The sequence below is a fragment of the Typopeltis vanoorti genome, chromosome 16 (genome assembly GCF_054136105.1).
Source record: "Typopeltis vanoorti isolate ZY-2024b chromosome 16, IOZ_Tvanoo_1.0, whole genome shotgun sequence".
Taxonomy (NCBI): Eukaryota; Metazoa; Arthropoda; class Arachnida; order Uropygi; family Thelyphonidae; genus Typopeltis; species Typopeltis vanoorti.
The window spans coordinates 99,868,910-99,895,304 of NC_143564.1; the positions used below are offsets into that span (position 1 = coordinate 99,868,910).

Consider the following 26,395-nt stretch of genomic DNA (forward strand, 5'->3'; position numbering starts at 1 on the left):
CCGTAATAAGGAACATTACGGTCATAGTTTATATACGCCAAGATATTTTAGATTATGATGCTTAGGTTTAGGATGGCTTATAAGAGATCTGATTTTTGGAAGAGTGGTGAATAACGTCCTGATGTTGTACTTTTGAATGACTTTTGCCAATTTTTGGGAGAGCAAACTGATGTATGGGATTGAGATGTTACCTTTAAAATTGGTAGTTTCTGTATTGTGGTGCCTAGGAGGATCTATAAGAAATTTCTTAATTGTTCTTTTATGATATCCATTTCGTTCAAAAATATGTGAGAGGTGATTAATTTCTTTTTGAAGCTCATCTGGATCGTTTAAAATAGAGCGAGCTCTGTGTCCTAAAGTGGAAATAGTTCCGAGTTTCTGTGGTGGAAAATGATGAGAAAGACTGTGAAGATATCTATTAGTATGCGTTGGTTTTCTGTGCATAGAGATTCTAAATTTTCCAGAACAGCATGAGAGTTTTATATCCAGGAAAGGAAGGGAGTTATCATGTTCAAGTTCTTTCCGTGAATTTTATATTTGGATTCTGATTATTTAGATGATGAAGAAACTTCGTGAGTGTTTTCACCATGACTCCATATAATAAAAACGTCATCTACATAACATTTCCAAACTTTTTGTTTAAATGAAGAGGGAGATATAGCTCTTGTTTCAAAGTACTCTAGGAAAATATTCGCCAGAATGGGGGATAAAGGGTTTTCCCCATTGCCAAGCCCTGGTTCTGTTTATAGATTGTATCTTGATATCGGAAGTAGCCAGATTGAACGCAGTGCTTTAATAAACTAAACATTTTTTGGATAATTTCTCCTTTAATAATAATACTTCTTCAGTTTATTTTAAACGATCTAGATGAGCTTCAAAAAGAAATTAATCACCTCTCACATATTTTTGAACAAAATGGATATCATAAAAGAACAATTAAGAAATTTCTTATAGATCCTCCTAGGCACCACAATACAGAAACTACCAATTTTAAAGGTAACATCTCAATCCCATACATCAGTTCGGTCTCCCAAAAATTGGCAAAAGTCATTCAAAAGTACAACATCAGGACGTTATTCACCACTCTTCCAAAAATCAGATCTCTTATAAGCCATCCTAAACCTAAGCATCATAATCTAAAATATCATGGCGTATATAAACTATGACCGTAATGTTCCTTATTACGGTCAAACTAATAAATAAAGAAACATCTCCTATGAAAGATCAAATGCTAGTGCCTTATCCAGCCATATTCTCTTCTCTAACAATCCTCGTGATAATTTTCAAAGTCACTCAGTTTCCTGGGATAGATCCGAAAACATTTTCCGTTGCAAGGATGAATTTGAAAAAAAGATAGTGGAATCTAGGGAGATGGTCCTTAATCCTGAACATTTGAACAGTAATTTGAGCTATAACATCCCTGAGAGCCATACTGCTGTTGTTCAATACTGGCGTTCTCGAGAGTATTACCATGCATACAATAAACAGTGGCACGTAAATAGAACTGGAATTTTAATACAATGTTTTTTATTTTTAATTATCTAATACAATTAACCTGTGCTTCTCAGTTTTCTTAATATCTTCAGTCTTTTATTATTGTTTCTTCTACCTACAAAGATACCTGATGAAGGCCATAATAAGCCGAAACTAGTTGTATCATTAAAGTTTTCTAACTTATTCTCGGTTTGTTAGTCATTAAATATCTTTTTGAAATATATATATATATATATATATATATATATATATACACACACACAGGATGGTTCAAAATTCCACGTACAAAACTTTGAGGGGAGGTATAGAACATCAAAATCAACCATATTCATATAGCAAAGCATGAGAGTGTAAAAAACTTTATTAAGCGTAACTGAACAGTTCAATAGTAGTTGGATACATAATATGGTTTCACATCAGGTGTGTGAAACGAAGAACATGCGTAAAACGACGCATGTTCTTCGTACGACGTCGCAAGCTTGAATGAGGAAGCCCCAATTGCTGACCTGGAGCGCTGGTGAACAGCGCCACCTATCATTTTCGGGTGGCGTTTCCGGTCATGCTTTCCTATGTGAATATGGTTGATTTTGATGTTCTCTACCTCCCCTCAAAGTTTGTACATAGAATTTTGAACCACCCTGTTTATATATATATATATATATATATATATATATGTGGCGATTAGTTTTTACTCGGTTGTTATACATTTCAAAAAATAGATTTAATGACTCCAAGACCGAGATAACATATAAAGATTTTAATGATAAATACTACTAGTTTCGGCATATAGCAGCCTTCTTCAGGTATTTATAAAGGAAAGGAATACTAATAAACATTGAATTATTTAAATAAACAAACTGGAAATTACAGGTACAAATTGCCTCACATAATCGATACATAAAAACGTTGTATTTTTCAAGTTGTTCCAACTGGCGTGCCATTGTTTGTTGCAATTGTGCGTGCAAGTTCACGTGAACGCCAATATTGAATAACTGCAGCATGGCTATCTGGGATGTTATAACTTAAATTATTATTTAAGTGGACCGGGTTCAGTAGGATTTCCCTTGATTCTACGATTTTTCTTTCAAACTCATCTTCACAGCGAAAAATATTTTCTGATCTATTCCAGCATACAGAGTGGCTTTGTTGTGTCGCGACGTTCTATTTTCATATTATGTTCTAAATCCGCCATCTTGGTTCAAGTCACTCTTATCAATATAATACTAAATCGCAAATTGATCACCGATCCAAAAGTAGAGAAATTTATAATTATACTGCGCCACCCTATTTTTAGATTAGTCTATATAAAATAGTAGGATCAATTCTTAATTAAGTTAGCAGTCTTCTCATTAGTTTAGGCCGAATTATTTACTATTCCACTTGGGGTTCCCGCAAGATTCGAATATTTATGAACGGTGCAATAATAAGGAATTCAGGCAAACACAATATTTAGATTAACAAAATAAAACATTTAATATGTGATATATAACAAGTACAATAATTCTACTTTTAAATGAAACAATACAATAAACTCAATACAACTCGCTAAGTCTCTCATTCCAGTTCGATGTTCTAAATTCTCAAAAACAATTTGCAACTTCAAAAACACATATTTTCTTAACTCAGATTAAAATAACAAACTTCACAATCAGTCAGTCTCTACAAATCTGTCAGTTCAATGCTTAAGTTCACAGCAGGCACTAATCTAGGTAGACAATATTCCAAGCAAGCTTATTCCGGACTTTGAGCATCAGAGATCTATTACAGTTAATGCTAGAATAGACAAACATATACAACTACTCTTACCAGATAAAATCTTCAGTACATCAAGTTATTGCGAGTACACTTATGAATTAACTTATTTACATTAGCGGAACACACATAATAAAATTCTTCTACGCTTTAACTGAACTTTTGTTAACTGCGCTTCACTATTCTAAAAAAAACACATCAATAAGGCACTGATATCTTTCCTTGTTTACTTTTCTGAAACTAGATAAATTCATTATATTCTTCTCAGGGCAACACAGAATTAAGACGTAATCCTAGACTAACTGGAACTAATCAGAATTTTTCATTGAATGTCCAGTTCTTTATTTATCCGATTACGACATCAATTTTCCTCTATAACCACAGCTTATTTCACTTGCAGCTAAGTATATGATTCACCATGTTTTGGCTCACTTCTCAACACTATTCTCATGAATTTCTGCCCTAAAGAATTTATAATCTTCTTTTACTTCTTTGCTTGTATGCTACCTTCCTACTGGTTCCGCAAAGCTCACTCTCCCCTCTCTCTTACTAATAAAACTTCAATTATCTCCTTTTTACTCTTCCCCCCCCCCCGTTCGAATGCCACGTTCTCTTCGACCCCGTGGTTGTTTACTCATGCGTCTCCATGACAACAAACTAAACGCAAACATTTCGCTAATGTAATACAACGCTCTACTACTACATGAATGATTACATAACGTTAAATAATTTCACAAATAAGAATAAACAGAATATTTGAACTACTTAGTCAACATTTTCATTACATATGAAATTAATTATAAATAACACTTTACGTTACATCATATATATTTAGTTACCATAAATTTTATACATATTATTATTTTATAAATTAATAGCATGTCAGGTTTTCAGTAAATATTTAATTAGTAATTCTTAATTAAGGAATAATAAACAATTTTATATAAACCATGATTAATATTTAAATAGGCAATGTTAAATGTGAATGAAAATAATAAATTACATAACATAGCTTCATTCACAATTTAACAGTTGGTCATCATTAGGATTATTTGAAAAAAGAACATGACTGCATAACGCAGTTGCATGAGATCTTTTGTATGAGATGTCTCTCTTATGCTCTTCTATGCGCTGTTCAATAGATTTGTTAGTTTGACCAAAGTATGGGATATTGCAATCACACCACAATTTATATACTCCAGGGTACTTAAGGTTGTGATGAGTAGGTTTTGGATGGCTGATTAGAGAGCGGATTTTTGGAAGTGTGGTGAAGAAGGTCCTGATATTATATTTTTTAAGGACTTTAGCTATTTTCTTGGAGACTGTGCTAATGTATGGAATAGAGATGCTACCTTTAAAATTAATAGTCTCTTGTGCACTGCTTAGGAGGGTTCAGAAGAAGTTTCTTAATTGTTTTTTCAGAGTATCCATTTTGTTTAAAAATAAGAGTGAGGTGATTCATTTCTTTTTGTAGTTCATCTTGTGTCCTAAGGTAGATATAATTCCAAGTTTTTGTGGTGGAAAATGATGAGAAAGATTATGCAGATATCTATTGGTATGCGTAGGTTTTCTGTATAAAATCTCTATGTACAGAAAACCTACGCATACCAATAGATATCTGCATAATCTTTCTCATCATTTTCCACCACAAAAACTTGGAATTATATCTACCTTAGGACACAGAGCACGTTCTCTCTTAAATGAACAAGATGAACTACAAAAAGAAATGAATCACCTCACTCTTATTTTTAAACAAAATGGATACTCTGAAAAAACAATTAAGAAACTTCTTCTGAACCCTCCTAAGCAGTGCACAACAGAGACTATTAATTTTAAAGGTAGCATCTCTATTCCATACATTAGCACAGTCTCTAAGAAAATAGCTAAAGTCCTTAAAAAATATAATATCAGGACCTTCTTCACCACACTTCCAAAAATCCGCTCTCTAATCAGCCATCCAAAACCTACTCATCACAACCTTAAGTACCCTGGAGTATATAAATTGTGGTGTGATTGCAATATCCCATACTTTGGTCAAACTAACAAATCTATTGAACAGCGCATAGAAGAGCATAAGAGAGACATCTCATACAAAAGATCTCATGCAACTGCGTTATCCAGTCATGTTCTTTTTTCAAATAATCCTAATGATGACCAACAAAGCCACTCTGTATGCTGAAATAGATCAGAAAATATTTTTCGCTGTGAAGATGAGTTTGAAAGAAAAATCGTGGAATCAAGGGAAATCCTACTGAACCCGGTCCACTTAAATAATAATTTAAGTTATAACATCCCAGATAGCCATGCTGCAGTTATTCAATATTGGCGTTCACGTGAACTTGCACGCACAATTGCAACAAACAATGGCACGCCAGTTGGAACAACTTGAAAAATACAACGTTTTTATGTATCGATTATGTGAGGCAATTTGTACCTGTAATTTCCAGTTTGTTTATTTAAATAATTCAATGTTTATTAGTATTCCTTTCCTTTATAAATACCTGAAGAAGGCTGCTATATGCCGAAACTAGTAGTATTTATCATTAAAATCTTTATATGTTATCTCGGTCTTGGAGTCATTAAATCTATTTTTTGAAATGTATAACAACCGAGTAAAAACTAATCGCCACATCTATAGCCTAAATGACGAGGCGTCTCTAATGAAAATTACAAAGGAATTTTAAAAGAACATTGAAGAAAATAGGACTGAAAATAAACAGGTTAGTTTTCCTCAAACGTTGTAAGTTCCATGCAGTTTTTCCCAATTTCATCTCTTTTAAAGAAAAGATAACAACGGAACGCGCTAAAAGAATCTATCGTAATGCTAAAATGGATCTCCTCAGCGAAAGAATTACAGACACAAAACGTAGTTTAGCTTTTTTGTTCAGCACTAAAAGATCTTTAACTCAAAAACTTGAAGAAATTATGGATAATGTTAACTTACATGATTTTATCATTAACAGTGAAGCACAAGCCACACGAATACAAAACAAGAATAAATACACCCTTATCAAGAAATTTGATAATCTAATAAGGATACAAAACAGATCTGGTCATAGTGATGCCCGTATTAATCCTGAAAAGGTTGTAGTGAACAAATCTTCTCATATGTTAACGGATGCAGAAACGAATATTCTTAGCAAAGGTCTCAATTTTATTCCCTCACCAAAATTTATCCCTAAAGAATCTCTTCTTACAAAAATAGAAAAAGCATGTTCACTCATTCCTAATCATTTGGCGAAACTTCTTCGTATTGAATCGATTTTCATTATAAATAATGCCAAACCTCCAACAGATAATATTTCAGTGGCTGAAAGAAAAGCCCTAAAAAATCTAAAACAGAACAGTAACATTATTATTTTACCTGCAGATAAAGGCAACTCTACGGTCATCCTCAACTCTGAAGATTACCACAACAAAATGCTTCAATTACTTGAAGATAGTTCAATATATTCAATTCTTCAGGAAGATCCTACAAGAGAATTACAAAACCGTACAAACAACTTGTTAAAGACTGCGAGTGAACTTCCTCATAATATTCGCCTCTCATTACGCTCTCTACATCCTCTTATCCCACGCTTCTATGGAGTTCCAAAAATTCATAAAGAAAACATCCCTCTTCGCCCAATTGTGGAAGGAATTGATTCACCTACATATAAACTTTCAAAATATTTAGCAAAGTACCTCAAGTGTTTCTCCAATAAATCTTCATCTTTCATCAAAAACACCACAGATTTTGTTTCTCATATTAAAGATATTCCCATCGATGATAATGATATTCTAGCTAGTTTGGACATTATATCTTTATTTACTAACGTTCCTACGGACGAGGTACTTACATTACTACAGGATAAATTATCCAAAAAAATGTTCACTTTATTAAAGCATTGCATTCATTCTGGTTACTTCAGATATAAGGACTCCATTTACCAACAAAAACAAGGCCTGGCCATGGGCAACCCTTTGTCCCCTGTGCTAGCTAACATCTTCCTTGAAGACTTTGAAAAGAAAGCCATATCTTCCTTCTCATTTAAACCAAAAGTTTGGAAAAGATATGTTGATGATATATTCATTATTTGGAATCACGGGCACACAGCTCTCACAGATTTTCTTCGTCATCTAAACATCCAACATCCTAATATAAAATTTACTGCTGATATAGAAAATAATAACTCTTTACCTTTTTTGGATGTTATGCTTACACGATACTCTGAAAGATTAAAAATCTCTATGTACAGAAAACCTACGCATACCAATAGATATCTGCATAATCTTTCTCATCATTTTCCACCACAAAAACTTGGAATTATATCTACCTTAGGACACAGAGCACGTTCTCTCTTAAATGAACAAGATGAACTACAAAAAGAAATGAATCACCTCACTCTTATTTTTAAACAAAATGGATACTCTGAAAAAACAATTAAGAAACTTCTTCTGAACCCTCCTAAGCAGTGCACAACAGAGACTATTAATTTTAAAGGTAGCATCTCTATTCCATACATTAGCACAGTCTCTAAGAAAATAGCTAAAGTCCTTAAAAAATATAATATCAGGACCTTCTTCACCACACTTCCAAAAATCCGCTCTCTAATCAGCCATCCAAAACCTACTCATCACAACCTTAAGTACCCTGGAGTATATAAATTGTGGTGTGATTGCAATATCCCATACTTTGGTCAAACTAACAAATCTATTGAACAGCGCATAGAAGAGCATAAGAGAGACATCTCATACAAAAGATCTCATGCAACTGCGTTATCCAGTCATGTTCTTTTTTCAAATAATCCTAATGATGACCAACAAAGCCACTCTGTATGCTGGAATAGATCAGAAAATATTTTTCGCTGTGAAGATGAGTTTGAAAGAAAAATCGTAGAATCAAGGGAAATCCTACTGAACCCGGTCCACTTAAATAATAATTTAAGTTATAACATCCCAGATAGCCATGCTGCAGTTATTCAATATTGGCGTTCACGTGAACTTGCACGCACAATTGCAACAAACAATGGCACGCCAGTTGGAACAACTTGAAAAATACAACGTTTTTATGTATCGATTATGTGAGGCAATTTGTACCTGTAATTTCCAGTTTGTTTATTTAAATAATTCAATGTTTATTAGTATTCCTTTCCTTTATAAATACCTGAAGAAGGCTGCTATATGCCGAAACTAGTAGTATTTATCATTAAAATCTTTATATGTTATCTCGGTCTTGGAGTCATTAAATCTATTTTTTGAAATATATATATATATATATATATATATATATATGTATGTATGTATGTATGTACCCTCAAGGGGTGTACAGGATATGACAGTACTACATGAAAAAATTACATCATTACTAACTTCCTATCTACAATTTTCCTCCAAATCAGTCTGTTACTTGTCAAGACTCCAACATTATCAGATCTTATATTTCTATCGTCTAAGGCACTTTGTACCGTATCAATCCACCTATATCTTGGTCTTCCTCTGGGTCGTTTTCCTGCCAACCTGGCAGAGAACACTTGTTTTGCTAATCTTTCCTCTCCCATTCTATTTAAGTGACCATACCACCTGAGATTAGCTCTGCTAATGCATTCCTGGATGCTGACAATGTCAAGTTCTTTCCTAATATCCTCATTTTTAATATGATATTGCCATTGATGCCATCTGTTCACGCCTCTAATCTTTCTCAGGACTCTCATATCTGCGGTCTCTAGTCTTTGGTCAAGTGTTTTACTTCTGACCCAGCTCTCAGATCCATAAGTTAAAACTGGTTTGAACACCGTCTTGTATACAGCTAATTTAGTGTTCCGACTAATTTCTCTCTTATATATATATATATATATATATATATATATATATATATATCTTTAACCAATCCGGTATTGACGTAATATAGATTCACAAATAAACCTTTCGTGGGTGAGAGCCACATTAACATAAAATAAAATAAAAGACTTGTGCTTTTCAGTGAGGACGGTGATAGCCTAGCGGTAACATGCATACAAGACATTTTACACTTAGGTGTAGTGCTATCCATGGCACTTAATACCTTTTCAGCATCCTCAAAAACTAAGGAGTTTTTTCCTGCTATGCTATCAGCAAACTGTCACGCGCGCGCTCACTGTTTTGATGCTGCAAGATTTCTTGACAAATTTTCATTTTTACCTTGTTTCTAACTCAGACTTTCAACACAGTCGTGGATAGTTTATTTTTCTTTATTTTTTAACTACAGCAACTACGCTATAACAACATGGATGGACTGGGGGTTAGATAATCCGGAACCCCCGCTGGAAAGTAAACATGAGACTATTACAAGGCATTTCAGGTCTCCAGTGATCAAGGTAGTATTCTTACACCATGCGACAGTGAGATTCGAACTGAAGCCTGTTGGAGAGTGGAGATGCTGTCCGCTCGGCCAACCAGATCGGCAGATAATGGTGTAACTCCTGTAAGTTTTTTTCATAACCACGTTTACAATCTGTTTTCGTCATCCGAACTACACTCATTTCGTCAGATGTTCAGGACGGTGAACCCACAGATAATTCTATTATTGCCATAGTCTACAGACAGATTATTTAGGTTTTTTTTTTTCTCAGCTGTTGGGTTGTTTAGATGTGACACTCAGAAAGGAGAAAAAAAATGAATGCTTTGTTTCGCCTAGAGCCCCCGTAGCTCAGTTAGTATAAGTATAGACGAAGCACTTTGGTTGAAAAGACCTGGGTTCGATTCCCGTCAGTGACGTGAGGAACCTTTATCTTGTCTCTTTCGACGAAAGGTGAGTTAGCCGGTCTCATACTGAGGTAGAGGGTTTCTCACGGATTTACAGCAATGAATACTTGCCCTTAGAGGATGCAGCAGAGGAGTAACGAGCCGACTGCATTAATTCGTCATAAGCCCCTCATTGTGGGAGGGGCTCAACTCGTCCTATCCTTTTCATCCGTCCCTTAGGACGAATGAGAAGGATAGGATTGTTTCGCCTTACTTTATGAAATTGATGTGTCAACTTGGATGTATAAAGAAAAAAAAAAGATTGGTTTTCATGAGCGAAGTGGTTCATTGTGCTCTGCAGTGCAGTCGCGAGAACTCGTGACGATTGCCGTTCGGTTGGAATGACTCCTGATCACATTTAGAATGAGGAATCTTTATAAGGAATTTTCAACTGCACGTTATTTCCTCCCGCAAAAAAAAAAAAAAAAAAAAAAAAAAAAAAAAAAAAAAAAAAAAAAGAGGCAAATAGGCCGGAGACTACCCGCAGTTAATAGGCATGAAACACACACACACACACACACACACACACACACACACACACACACACACACACACACACACACACACACACACACACACACACACACACACACACACACACACACACAGGTCCCATAGCCTTTAATTGCTTTGTCCATAATGTCAGTCAACTAAATCATGCATCCTCCATGCAGCACAGTTTCAGCGAACTTGAATTTTGAATTGAATGAACATAATTAATATCTGAGCCATTAAGCCATTCACTTTACGCTGGACATAAATTAATATTATTCAGACTCGTTGCAAAATGCCTACGTAGCGGAGAGAAAGAGAGAAGAACGCGTTTCTTATGAAAAAACCTAGATTTGAGTTGCGTCATGAGCGCGAGAGTTTTTCCAGAACGGGAGTTAAATTAGCCATCTTATCTCATAGGAATATCTGCTCTGAGCAGTGGCTCCCCCAAGGGGGGGGGCAAGAGGGCCCTGGCCCCTCCGAAGAAAAAGGAAAAAAAAAGCTAGAAAATTTTCCAAAATTTTTTTCCTAATTAAAATTCATTTTTTTTTTAAATTTATGTTGTGTCGTGTTTTTTATTTCTATACTACTTATGAATTAGCGATCATTGCAGATGCTCAGTCTTAGGTCGTATGAAGCTCATCTGCATATTTTGTCTAGAAATATATAACTACATGAATTTTACTTCAAGATTTACTGCAATTAACACGATTTTTCTTTCTCTCCTTAGATGGTATCACGGCTCCATAAGTAGGCTAGACGCCGAAAACCTTTTGAGAGTACTAAAAGAAGGAAGCTACTTAGTGAGAAACAGTGAGAGTTCCAAGCAGGATTATTCTCTGTCCCTCAAGTGAGTATAAACATTTGAAAAATGAACACTTGACTTACTCTTAACAGGCTGAATTGTGATGTACTTGAATTTGTAATTCACTAAGCAACCATAGGATATTAAGTCGCGGTTATTGAAACGTGTCTGGAATCCTTCCAAACCTTTCGTTGATTAGGTTAACAGCAAGTGTAATATTGGAAAGACTAGTAGGCCTAGTTGAGAACAGATGTAACACGTGTTAGACCTAATTCTTTCTCTTATTCATGTTCAAACAGCCCGTTCATGACGTTTTCCCACATAAACTTCTATCCTCTCGCAGCACAGAGCATGATAAAATCACTTATCGTTCTGCTCCAACCAGATGTTGCTCACCGATTATGCAAAATGGGACAAAGTTAAAAGCACCCGCATTTTACGACGAGCTCCCCGCAATCACGGAGGTATTAATAAGCTAACGCATTCGCCGCCGTCCGCCATGCTTTCAGATGATATTAAGATTGTGGACTTACTATCCTGCCACCCCTCAGTCTTTTATGTTATTACCCGAGATTTTACGACACGTTGTGCTCTTACATACCGTTTTTCCTCTAAAATGCAGTTTAAATTGGAAATTACCCTCGATAATGAATTTTTACATCCTAATTAACGTCGTATGCTGCTCAGTAATAGTTGCTAATTAACGATGTATTGCCTACCCGTAAATGTTACGACCTATAATTGCCATTATAACGAATGATAAAACTGGTAGACATGTTGCACGCGGACATGAATCGTGGAGGAGAAGAAACAAACAGCATACCAAGGGTAGCGAGTCGACAACAGCAGAGATGGATCGCGATGATTTCCCTATCCCTCATTGCTCTCTCCACTTCTGCATTAAGAAACAGCGTAAGCATATTTGCATAATGCAAAGCATATCCCTAGAATCAGAAAAATAGGATCTTGCGATTCATTATTTTAGCATAAAGAATAAAGATAGAAAACCAGTTTTTGAGACATGGATAATACTTTACAAAGCATATAGCATTAAAACTTATCCCACCCAAACGCTAGAAGAAACAAAAGTTCTTCCGAATAAACACGAATACGAGCGATATCTTCGCATTAACTATTTTCTTAAGTTTATAATGTTTAAATGAAACTTTCCAAATGACGCCCAATGTTTGAAATGACCTAGATTCAGTTTTCATCGCATACAAGAACTTCTACAAGGTCTTAATAACTAAAGCTTGAGCAGGATATTTCATCTCACATTGACATGCAAACCGATTGGAGAATACAAGCAGTCTGCAGGTACAGCATATTTGCTAATAGCCTTACTTTAGAGCAATCTTAACAATTGAAACATTTCCCTTAACAGTCAATGAAACATTTCCCTCCCACATCAGTGGGAGGGAAATGTTTCATTGACTGTTAAGGAAAAAAAACTCAAGACTTCCTTTTATTTTAATAAACGTCACAGAATATTTGACATATATTTCATTTTTTTTGTTAGAATTCAAAACAAAATATAAACCCTGTGTAACCTCCATGATGGCTGGGTTTTTAGACGAAAGACCTTATAGGTTCGTTTCCAGTCGCCGACTAGAAGTTTGGGTGTTTATCTAGGCATTTTTTTAAGTTGAACATGGAGTATCATAGAGAGAAATTTTGCTTTTATTGTGTAACTAAAACTTTACACATGTGTGACCCTCAATATCTTTAGCAAATCAATGCCGTGTGCGGGCAGAGGTAAAGTAATCTGTTGGTAGATGAATATTTCAGGAGAAACACTGTTCTACAGAACCAAGATAGATAGAACGAAAGGAATAAAAGTATCATGTTCAATGAGTCCGCATATAAACTGTAAAAGGATGGTGACTGCTTGCTCATCTTGCTGTAGGTTTAATGAAAATGCATCGCGTGATATCAATTCTGCTGAACAGCAATTATCTAAATTCTTCAATTAGCCGGAGAGTATCAGGAACCTTTAGAGAGGTCTTAGGTGTACCGCCAAAAATGTTAAAGTAGCATTCCAAAGTTGAGAGGATTTGTACATCCATTTTTACTCAAAACGTTGCTGAATAGATGAAAAGTGACCTCTTAAGCCAAAAACGAAGCCATTTTTTATTTTTAATAGACGAAAATGCTATTAGAAATTATGTGGTTATGCGAGGAGTAAATGTTAATCCGAGAAGCGAGATCTGGATATTAGTGTTAATCTGGGAATTATCAAAGGTGGGGTGGGAGAGCACTAAGGTATTTTCTCGCGAGAAAAATAACAAAATTGTATTTCCGAAGAACTAAAAATAACCAGCCCATCATCATCCTATCTGAGAATAGCATGGAGATCAATGTCTCAGGCACTGACAGTGGTTGAACTTGAAGCGTGAGAACTGCAAGGTTGGTCGCATGAGTAGGAGGAATGAATAGTGGTATCATCAGCAGAACTGAACAGGGTTTGAGGTCAGTGAGAGAAGATCGTTTGTATATATGAGGAAACGGATGGGTGAAATGAAAGCCCTGAGAAATACCTGCATTAATAAGAAAATCTAAGAGACAGAGAGAACATCCTCTACCATAACAAGCACTAAACGATCAGAGCGAAAACTGGCAATCTATTTACAGAGGTTGGAAGGCAGAAGACAATAAGGTTGCAATTTCCTTAGAAGCCCTCGAAGTATTAAATTCGGAAGTGTCAAGTGCAATACCACTAGTTTCTCCAAAACCTTTTCATGGAATCTGTCCGGAGGTAGGTGATATAAGCGAAAACCTCCGTGGATCTAGACTGGCAGAATTCATTTTGGTGGTGATCACTGATTAGTTGACCGTTTTTGAGGTGTTGAAATTGACCGTTGATGACCTCCATTACTTTAGACCAGTGTTTCCCAAATTTTTCCTACGACGGAACACTTCACAAATCATGAAATTTTTAACGGAACACCTTGGTTAGAGTCGCAGCATTAAAAACCACTCCAGGCTCATATTAATATTAATTTTGGTAATTTTTCACGGAACACTTATTCACTTTCCGCGGAACACTATTTGGGAAACCCTGCTTTAGACTAATGTGGGAGCAATAGGTTGTTCAAAATTCTTATGATGAATTTCTAGCGGAAGACTTCAGGAAACGTGATGGAGTGTTCCAGGTGAAGTTAGAGATGATCAGTTTGCTTATCTTTGCAAGAGTTCGATGTGAAGAATGATACCAGATCAATTTTATTAGACAATGCTGTCATCTGTTCGTGAGAGAGAGATGGGCAGAACTTGCGCCAAACAGCTTTTGCAAGGGACCAGATGCACCACTGACATTAGCATAGGCAGCATGTTTTCTATATTTAACCCTTTCAGAGGCAGACCTTGTTAATGATATTTCGTCCTAACTTTAGTTAGAACGGATAGTTACTTTTTTATTATTGTTACTTGAAATTTTATATTCATGTGTGCTTACCTGAGCTGAGTGAGGCCTGTTTTGTGAATATTCAGTGAAATTGAAGCTTTTCATTTTGATCTTCGATGCGGAATATACAGCTGACGGATAGTTTACGCATTAGTATGTATTATATCATTGCGTTACAAAGTCCGTATAGTTCTTTGTTCCAAAATGCTTCATATCTTACCCTTCCATTTTTTTTCATTTCTTTGGAGGGAAATTGCTCCGAAATTTAAAAACAAGAGCTTTATATGAAGTTGCAAACGCTTCTTTCTTGTATGACATGTCAGTAGCCCATAGCCTTCGAAATATTCGGTAGCACGGTCCACGATGGTGCTGCCATCTTTTACTGTAAATAAGCACTACAAAAGAAACACGACATTACTCGAACATAATTTATGAAGTTAAGCAATTCCCTTAGAAAATTTCTATATGACACTTTATATACAGTCAGCATCTGTTCATTTTTCGAAGAGAGAGAATATAAACAACAATCGACAAATGACCGAAATGACCACAATAAATAAAGTAGCGATCAAAACTGGTTTGCCCTGTTTACATTGCAACAATCGGGGAATTCACTTTCGTCATATTTTTGTTACTTTTAGTAATTGGTTATTGTGATGAAGTTGATGGTCCCAGAGTGGCATAGCTTATGTTCGTTCTGAATAACTTTTCGGACTATATTTAATTTAGTTCGAAAAATTTAATTTAATATTTAATTTAGTCCGAAAGTCCTTCTGCTGTAGCACATTATTTTTCGAATGAAACCACTAGGTTGGGCAGCACACTTCAAATGTTTACATTACGTGTTTATCTAAGCCACTTGGAATAAATTATGTTAAAAAGGATTTATAGAAACATATTGTAAAGGAGTGACTTATTTAAAAAACTAAATTCACTAAATTAAAAAAATAAATAAAAATGTTGATTCTCTGTATTAAATTTAAGAACTAGTTTCCGATAATTGATTCTAGCTTGCCACCGGATATAGAAGTACTGGATAATTTGGGTCATATTGAGGCGGTAGGGTTTCCCTGGAAACTGAATTTCATCCCACGAATCAGTAAGAACATAATTCAGGTTGGTTAGGGTGGGGGGAAAAAAAAAGTGAAAAAAATACGAGACCGCACGAATTTCTCGTAATAATAGCAATAATTCAAAAAGGTTAAAATGATCATTAAAATGTTTCGTTTCATGATTCGAAATAATGGGAACTTTGGACGCATTTTTGATCTTCAAGATTGATTGCTTATGCACACACACAGGCTACATTTAAATCTATTTCTATTTAAATATCTATTTAAAATGATCGTTTTAAAACAGTACTTTATAAAATATATCCTTTAAAGCAGTATAACGCGTACTGTGTTTAAATGTTGAACATTTAAACACAGTACGCGTTATACTGACACACAATACTAACAGTTAGTACCCTTTTCCTCAGCACATCGACATGCATTTGAATAATAATGGTTGGGAACCACTATTTAGTTATAATTTTCTTGTTAATGGAGACAAGAGCATTAACCCATCTCTCCCATTGCCATGTCCATTGAAATAAATATTCCAGATTTAGTGCCTTCTGTTACCAAAAATTGATTGGAATTTGAAATGTGACTTAATCAATGTGCAGACTAGTTAGTGTTGATAAAGTTTCGTTATTTGCCAAATCTTCAACGAACTAGTTACTCAGCTTCATTTCGCTAATTATAAAATCTAGCCATAATGAAAAGAAGCCGAGTATCGCTAGATAGGCTCTTCCTTTATACTCACGTTTTACCAAATTAAGCTGAAAGGGGATTTCATCATCTCGGTTTGCAGTTTCTCAACACCGATAGCGCTTATTGTGTAATGTTCTGAAACAGTTGAGCGAACTTCTTTTGTACAGCTCGAATTTTGCATTCTTGAAACAAACAATCCGTCAGCTGCAGCCATCTGACAGAACCTGAAACTTTTCTTGCTGTGCTGCTGGAATTTTCGCATCTACCTTAACAAGAGGAAATACGTGTAACTGTCAGATTTCACATGTGACTTCCCAACGTGCTGTTTGAAAAGTTCCACGCACTCATGCAATGACTAATGATCAGCAGACCTACTTAGCTAGGGAACGTTTGCTATTTAGCTGCAGGCAAGAAGGAGAAACTTCTACCATACGAATGGAACGAAAACATTTATTACCGACAACACCAGAAAAGTGTTTCTATGAGTACAAATGACTTTTTTCCCCCCTCACTTTTTTCCCTTCCCAAGAATAAAAGAGAAGCGCTTTTTATTTGTACACAGCTCTAGAAAAAAAAGAGAAAATGACCTTTTCAGATCAAAGAATTTTTTTCTCCTCCTCTTTTTTTTTATTTTTTTTTTTTATCAGAGTTGTTTTCTCATCTGTAGACTGCCAGTAAATAACCTGTTCTGCTCTCAGTGAAAGTAATTAGTTTCAACTCTGCTTTTCTCTTTTATTTCGTCGTTCTATCACCCTTAGTGTTCTGGTTCTTCTTCTTATAACAATAAAGAACTTTGTGATCCAGTGACAACTATTCTCTTCATTTCTTCATCGAAGTAACTTAGTCGCTAAGGAGAATGCACAATAGTTAAGGCAGTCCCATCTATGCTATACACAGCTGTCTGTTTATGTCTAGAGTGTATCTTGTCGTTATAATGAGAAAGGCGAAAGACAGATAAACAGAATCAAAACTTGCTTATATAGTAGAGTGATCAGAATGATGACATCACTTCGAAGAAGTTATTTTCAAGAGAGAAAGAGAAATTGTTAATAGGATATGTTAATATTTCGTGTATATAGATAACGTACTTCCATTTTAAAGATTAATTAGTTCTTGACAATTGGTAGTGGAATTTTCGCGAAATTCCACACTGGAAGATAATCGTTGCAATTACAATAGATCAGTGTTTCTCAAAGTGTGGTACACACTTTGAGAAATTTTCGGCTATGCATCATGAACGAATGGAATCATTATTAAGAAAAAAATAATTATTTTAAACGTATATATTTCTCAATAAATTATATATTATATATGAATTCTCCTACTCAAATTGCGAGTTACTCACCACGACGTTCAAGTCCTGACGATAGTAACTCGTTCCCTGCGGTAAACAACATGCCTCGCAACAGCGTTACTATACTGAAGGTGCAAGAAAAACAAGTAGTTTTTTTTTGTATCACTGAATAAGGTACAGAGATATTTGCAGTGTCTGTGTAACATATTTCTCAACAAATAGTGCAATTTGAGACAACTGGGATAAAAACGGCACTAACTAATGAATCACATTTCCCCTCCAACAGAAACTGCTGTATAGACTCAAGCAAAACCACATGTTGCCGGTGCAACGTATGGTTTTGATTGACACCACCCCGTCGTGAACGTGTTAAAACTAAGAAATATATAGTGAATGTGTTTCAGATATTATGGAATTCGGTTGAAGAGAATTAGCATTTCAACTGAACAGTTGGCTTGTCTTTGGTTCGCGCGATCTTTTGTTAATACCGCACCAATCATGTGCAATTCTTCATAGCTACTTTATCTTTACTGCCCTACCATTGTTGTCTGTTTCGCGCTATGCTTTTACTTCTCATTAGTCATTTGTGAAGGACTGGCAATTTTTGCTTGAAATAATAGGAAAGAAAATGAAGCTATTTGGGTAGATGACTTTGACGATGCACACAAGGAAACTGTTCTCGATGCAAAAAGTAGCGATAGCGAATAGGAGTTTCTTGGTAAGTCACACCATTTTCAGATTTTTTCTGAAAACTTTTAGTTTCCAAAAATCCCCGCATATATCTGGCACCACGATTTTTTAGCTTTAATTTTGGGAAAAAAGTGCCAGTTATATTCGAGTAAATACGGTAATTTTTTTAGCTTTCAAATTCTTAAGTATGGATCATTGGTTAAAGACTGGATTCATAAAACGCACAAAAGAGCAATATAGCAAATACAAGTAGCTGTAAGCAACAAGAAAACGTTGATATTGTATCTGGATCAAATGAAATTGATAAGGGTGTGTCGTCATTTCTAGAGAACCAGTTAGGAAGAAGATGAAAAATCTTCTTAAGTATGATATGAATTACTTGAAATGTGGAATTTCATGGACGGGAAATAAAGAGGGACCTATTCCAAATTTTGTTCTATTAAAAATAAATCATATTTTTTGTTTACATGAACATATAAATTCAAATAAAATAGACATTTACAATGAAATATATTTTATTTACTTATTTTTTATTATTATTTTGATAAGGGGGGGGATACTTGGTAACAATGAAAATTTAAGAAGGGTTACGCGGATATCTGAAGTTTGAGAAACACTGCAATAGATTATGTAATTACAATAGACAATCCGAGTTTTTTTTTTTTTTTTTTTTTTTTTTTTTTTTTTTTTTTTTTTTTGATGGGAGGGAGATAATTTCTGCTTTCTATTTACGGCAAGCATAAACCATTGTACATCACGGATAGCAACTTGTGTATTTTACAGGAACAATTTTACCTCAAAACTAAATTGCTGTGCAATATTTGGCTCTTACTGCCATGCATTCGACGATTTCAGAAAGAAATAGTTGAATGAACTGAAATGATGAATTATTTCAAAGAAGAAAAAGGGGGTTGCTTTAAAAATTACTTCATTCACAAGATTAAAGATGCGCGTCACATGGTTACATTTCATAAATTCAGTTTAAATTAACTTGACAATAAATTATATTAATAGTTTTACATATTTTACTTTTGCGTAAGCAACTACAATAAAATCTTGCAAAAGAAGTAACTTCACGACTTGCTTTTTTTGTATATCGAGAGCAGTTGACTTCGACTTAATTATAAATAGCCACTATAATGTAATCGTTTCCTTAGAAGTTATGAAGTTACTCACGTACAAAACTTTGTTCTACTATAACTAGAACCAAGTATTTGGCGTCCAGGTTAACAACACAGTAGAATGTAGCCGTTTCTGGCCACGTTTCTGTTTTAATGGAGTTGAATTCTCGATGTTCAAGAAAGGATTGTAAGCACTCTTGCAATAAGTGGCCGAATGTAGTGAGGTTGCACTTGGATGCCTTATCTTTTTAATGCTGCATATTCATTGTTTTTACAATAAGACAACATACATAAAAAATATTGATGTCTAAATGTATTCTGCTGTAGAATTATGAAACTGCCTTCGTTTTCAAGAGATACTTTCTCACTCTGTTACTTTTGATGATTATGTGTAATCTTCCTTGAAGAACAATTTGGGTTTGTGTAGTAAAGCTCAGAATTAAAAAAAAAAAAAAAAAAACATTGAGAAGTTTTTCTTGTGAAACGTTTTAAGAATGAAATAAACCTAGAAGTTACATACCATGACATTTGATTTCCAGAGATGGCTAAACTTGCTTGTACTCCGCTGTTATGTTAACTCTGACTTTAGTGAAGTGTGAAGTGCTTAGAACTTTATCAGCAGGGGGAGGAAGTTTGGGTGGGGGGGAGGGATTAAGCTTTTAACGAAGTCACATGCAGTTAGCAGGCATAATCGAAACTATTCGTACAGCTGTGGTTACTTACAGTGTCGTGATTATTTTATTAATATATATATATATATATATATATATGAGTATATAAGAGAGAATTCTCCACTGTCTGTTCTTTATAAAAAGAGATTAGAGGCAATATTATCTCCAAAACATATATTATCTGTTAAACTCCAAAACATGCCAGTTAATTACTCTCTTGAAATCATATTAAATATGCATATCGATAGTGAAGTACGATGAAACTGTAACGTTTCGAAGTTGACCGGAGAGCTTATGAGAGAACCAAGTAATGCAAAACAGTTGACGCGAAGAAACGTATATATATATATATATATATATATATTTATTTATTTATTATTATTTTATTTATTTATTTATTTTTTAATGTAACAGGTAAACCGGCTAAAACACACGCTATGTATAGACATAATATACTGGCCTTATAGCTTTAAATACTTCTTTGGCCGTAATTTCAAATAACCACAACCGAGATGTTTGATCAGTGAAACCTTAATAAGAGGCGAATATAACTTGCTCTTGAGCCATAGTTTGTTGTCTTTTTGAGTAGTGCAATTTCAAGGCAACTCCAATACCGATGGTTGTATTGCCATAAGCTCCCTGGTCAACTTTGAAACTTTATAGTTCATCATACTTGACTATGGGAAAAAAAAAGTGAATAGTTAATGACCGCTCATAGAATAGTTTTACTAGGCCAATTGAAGTCTTCTAGACTCTTGCATTTTCTTCAGTGTTTATAACACAGTTACTTTTTATGTTTGATTATTTCGAAATCTTTCTTTCATCTGTACTTTTTATTTATATTAGTCGCAGAAGACCTGCCCAACAATGGTACTGATTTTTAACCAGAGATACCTACGCTTTCTGTTCCGTAATTTAGAAAATTTTAAGTCTACTGTTTAAAGATTTTTTTCCGAATTGCCAAATGGCCAGTTAGACGATAGTTTTAAAAAAAAGAGTGAATTGTTTAAATGTTCGAACGGCTCTAATTTCTCCTGCGTGGGATAAAAGCAACACAGCTTTCCCCGCTATTACCTCATAGTTGACTAGTAAACCCATTCTGTTATACATTGGAGGAAAGAATTAAAATGTCAACACTTCCTTAAATTACTCTTAATTTGTAAGCTCCTCTTAAAATCTTATATAAAATTTTTCTTGTAAGCTTTATAATTTTCATCATTTCAAGAATTTACAAAAACTATTGTGCTTGTTTCCTTAGAAATTCACTGACGCCCAGAGCGGTGAATTGAACTGTCTTGGGGAAGTTGCCACCTCGTTGGAAGTTATCATTGCATGAAAACATACGAGAACACGCTAGTAGTTAACATGCAATAAACGCTGTTTTCAATATCAGACAAATCATCAACACAAAGTTCGTTTAACATTTTTTCGCTGCAACTTTGAAATCAATCCCGCACTGCCGCTCAGTTATGCTTATTTCCGCGCAAGTGTGCACCTATTTGTTAACTCCAATACTGGTTCCCAGACTTCTTTCCGTATACCGCCACGAAAATAAAAGATAGTTTCCACGAAGTATTCAGTACAAAAAACACCCAGACTAAACTGTTGAAAAGTCCAATCCTGGAATCTAAAATTCGAAGCATCAACATCGGACTACGATTTTTTGTATTGCTTCATGTCAATTTATCGTGATGCTGATATACATGTACTAATTATCTGTAGTCGTCATCATTTCAATCTTAATACTACATTTTTACACAGTAGTGGTGATCCGAAATTGATAGCGTTAAGTTGCCTGCTGTGTGATGGTGCTTATTTCAAACCTCTCGCTGTTTCGAAGTCGCTTCGACCATGAATAACTTTGTCATTTCTGGCCAGCGTATGCCATTCAATACATCAATAGAGAACTAGTTCAAAACTAAAACAAAACAATTACTTCATATTATCCTTGTATATCTGGTGCAATTTTATGTTTCGCAAAATGCGTCAAATACTCATTTTCGCATGCTGTGTTCAACTCACTACAAAACAATACAAAAGTAAATAAATAAAGCGATGCGAAATCATATGCCACAAATGATACTGAATTAAGTTCGATTGCAATGAGAATGAATTATATCTCAATACAATAATGCTACTGCCATATGCATCGTTGTAATAATTATTAGTCTGTAATTCGAGCATCTTTATTTTATTAACGCTGTATAGTTCTGAAATGACATATGTAACTATGCACCGCTCTTAGAGACTTTAAAAACCTTATAAAGATGATTTTTTTAAAAAAAATCTTTGTTCTCTGTGTTGTTTTTTAGAGACTAAGAATTAAAAATAGATAAACTAGCTGTGTAGTTCTTATAGAATATTCGGTTATCATAGGTGGCAAGTATCCATTATAATGGGAATAGACGCAATTCTACTCTCTATAAGTTATAGCCAGCAGTAAAAATCAATCTCTAACAAGTCAGATGACGAATATGGCCTTTGAGTTTACTTTTTTTTTTTTTTTGACGAAAATTATCTTTGTCCATAACAGGAGCGAGAAAGCACATTTGAGTTAATATAATTTCTAAACACAAAACATAATTTTAACTCCTTTTATACCGATCTGAGCCAGCTCTCTTTCTCTTCCATTCTGTTGCCTTTAGTAAGACAGTAGAAAGACTCATTTATGCTTACTTTAGGGTTCTTTTGGTAAGTGGAGATGACGTTTATCGCATTCGCGAACAATAATATCGAGCAATTGTCGTTTGGGATTTAAACTTTAAAGAAATCTTCTTGCCTTAAGAGCTGTCTTCGAATGCAGAGACTTGGAAAATAAATTAAGGCCTGCAACAGAAGAGCGACAATAAAGTGATAAAGTGTGGAAATACGAACGAGTCGCTACGATGATATAATAATTGCGCTCCCATAATCCCTTCATCCTCCAAGAAGCAGACAAAGGTTCCAAGCTATTGTCCACTTTTCAATAACGCAATACATGGCTGTTAGAGTAATAAAAATTAATGGATGTGCGTACATATTACTTCTTCTTGGTCTTGATATATTGCTCAGGAATAACGAGATTTAATAACTGATCCCTTGTATTCTTAGTTCCTCCAAGCATCCCACCCCGCTTCTTTGGTTTTTAATAAAGGAGGTTGGCTTCTGATGAAATTCTTCATCCTCCTGCTAGCATCGAGACTGTTGTCGTTATTTTATTCCTCTATCTTAACCGCAACTTCGGTAATCCCTTCAACATAGCCAAGACATGTTAGGATCACGGTGCTCTTCAAGTTCCTTCTTCCTTCACTATATCACCCCCATCTTTTTTTTTTTTTTTAATTTCGTTCACTAAATAAAGCTGGAAGATTAGGATTTCGAGTAGAAGATTTAAAACATCAACTTATGCACTACTGATGTTTATTTTTTATTTTTATTTTTTTTAAAAAAGAGTTACGAAATAAATGCTGGGAACCTCTTTTTTGGAACTCGTCTACTAATACACGACCTTTTTTTTTGCAGAGTGTTTTGATTGAGCACGCTATAAAGCATGGCCATTGTCAACCATCCCATATATCCGTATTATGAAAGATGAATAATGATGTGGACTACTCTCAAGGGAACATATTTCTCTGGGAATCTGTCGAGATGGGAAAGAAGTTTCAGCCGCCTTTATGTATTCTTTTATCCAGTAGTTTTTACGTAAACCTTTCGTTGAAGGGTCTTTAAAATTAAACTGATATGTCAAACTTTTCCCTGAGTTCCTATGTGAGTATCGACTAGATAAGATTGCGTGCGTGCGTGCGTGCCTGTCTTCCTTGAAAATGCAGTTAAGTTTGATAAAAACTACACTTTTGGTTACATATTACTATGCCACTGTAATTTATAATCTATAGGAAAAGAAAGAAATTTTTTCCCTCTGGACTTTTAATAATAGCGTTCGCTTGCGAAGTATTCACGTACCATACAGCTTATAGCAAAATGCTGTCTTGAGTTGGCGAAACTGGGATGATGAGATATCGTAATATCTTTGTATTGTGGCGGATAGATATACATCATTATCTGCCACAATACGCCAATTGAAGACGGTAGCAATCTTCCATATATCTCGTGTGTGTGTGTGTGTGTGTGTGTATACATGGGCGGCTCGTCTATAGGGGCCGTAGGGGACGGGCCCCACCTATATTTGTATAACTAGCCCAATAATTGTAGTTTTAAAACATGTTTCTTGTAATTATTATTCTTTGATCTATTTCCAACACGTTTTATTGTTTAATAAAAAAAAATACTGTAGTATTTTGTGGCAATATTGTATAATGCGACTTAGTACGGTCTCTTTTATACGTGTAGAACACAGGGTATGTATGAGGCAAGTGCACTAGCGATCGTGTTTGTTTACCGGGTGCAACGTTTATCTTGGGACCAGTTTAGGCAGGCCCAGTCACTGCTTTTCACACGGTTGAGCTATGCTCGTAACTGCAGATTTTTCGAGTTTTCGTGTTATTAATACGTTGAGCCCGTATATGTTACGTCCTAACAATTAAAAAAAAATTAATAGCTCAATGCGTTAGTGGATTCTGACTAAACATTATTGTAATAGAAATAATAACTATAAATCAATAATAGAACCCACTATATAAATATAAAAAAATTAAGTTGTTTTTGGCCCCTGGCCCCACCTGTTTCTATTGTCACCAGCTGTCACTGTATATATATATATATATATATATAAATGTCTTTTATTTTCTACTATTTTTCTAAATGGCGAAGCTCTAACTACTCATAATAGTTTCAGGTATTAGCTGCTGAATAAAATATTTGCATTTTCTTTGATTTAACAAGCGTTATATTTGTTACTCGTCTGTCTTAAACACCAATGTCAGTAACTAAAAGGTTGTTTTTGCAATATTTCAGTGATATCATATGACTGATCTCTTTGGTGCACTTGGAATATTACACCCAGTATCTTCACCGATATAAATTAATCATGTAGAACAGTGGTTCTCAAATTATGGGCGCGAATAGCTTGAAAGGGGGACGGGGCATACTTTCCTACAGATAAAAATTAAAACTGCCCTAAATCAGTTTTTAAAATAACAAATAAAAATACAGGAATGACAAAGTTAAGGCATTCATGAGAAAATTAGAGCTCTGAAGACACAGTATGGAAAGCGACACGCTAGACATGTTCCCTACTCTAGTGTCAATGGTACTCATAATCCAGTGCTTCCAATGGAGATAAAAAGCTGCCTACTCGATCATCTCATAATGTTGAAAGTTCATTTCGAAAAATACTTTTGTGATGAATTTTGTTGAATGAATTTTATTGGATTAAAAACCCATTCGAAAATGCACCTGGGCCATCATCTCTGAACGTAAATGAGCAAGAACAACTCATCATTCTCACTAGTGATACTTCACTGAAAAGTAAATTTAAGGAATTGCCTTGGGAACTATGAAGTCAAAGTATCGTTCAAGACTAAATATTGCTAAAGGACTTAGAGTTGCTATTTCTGATATTACACCACGTTTTGATAAACTTTGTTCTCAAAAGCAAACAAATCCATCACATTAGACTTTGACATTTAAATGTTTGATTATTTTTACAGAGAAAAATTAAATACAGGTAACCCTCGTATAACTCGGTACTACTTATACAACGCGGTTTCGATATAACGCGGTCTATAAATTGTAGTAAACCCTTATCTTTTCATATGTTTTTCACCGTGCGACTTGAAAATCAAATTTCATCTTCGTTAAATTTGCGTCTGCCCGTATCGCGCATGTAGATATAAGTAGCAAATTTATATTAGGGGAAATACCCTTTAGCACGCATGTATGTCAATTGTTTACCGTATAAAGTGTTTATTGTTGAAAATTGTCTTCGTTTTCTGCCAGGAAAGCGCATTAAAAAATCATAAGTATGTTCATATCAAGCTGAGCACTTTATTTTCTGGTGAGTTACATACATAATTAATATGTAATGCATTTTTTATGTAAAAAATTAATTTTTATAATAATGGCCACAAAGTGCAACGAAAGGGAAAAAAACAAACATTGAAAACAAAATTCATTTCTCTCGAAGAAAAAAATTAAAATCATGGATCGGTTGAAAAATGGAGAAAAAACAGGAGTTGTTGCAATGACTTTGAATTTAAATGAATCAACAATTCGA

The 26,395-nt window shown here is 34.7% G+C and overlaps 1 protein-coding gene across 1 annotated transcript in view; it reads left to right on the forward strand.

The window, feature by feature from the left end:
• Positions 1 to 26,395, forward strand: part of LOC150098216 (uncharacterized) — a 151,826-nt gene that overhangs the window by 114,340 nt on the left and 11,091 nt on the right. Inside the window, exon 4 of the mRNA XM_090406282.1 lies at positions 11,231 to 11,350. Within this exon, the coding sequence (XP_090262408.1) occupies positions 11,231 to 11,350 (120 nt within the window). The remainder of the gene's footprint in view (positions 1 to 11,230; positions 11,351 to 26,395) is intronic.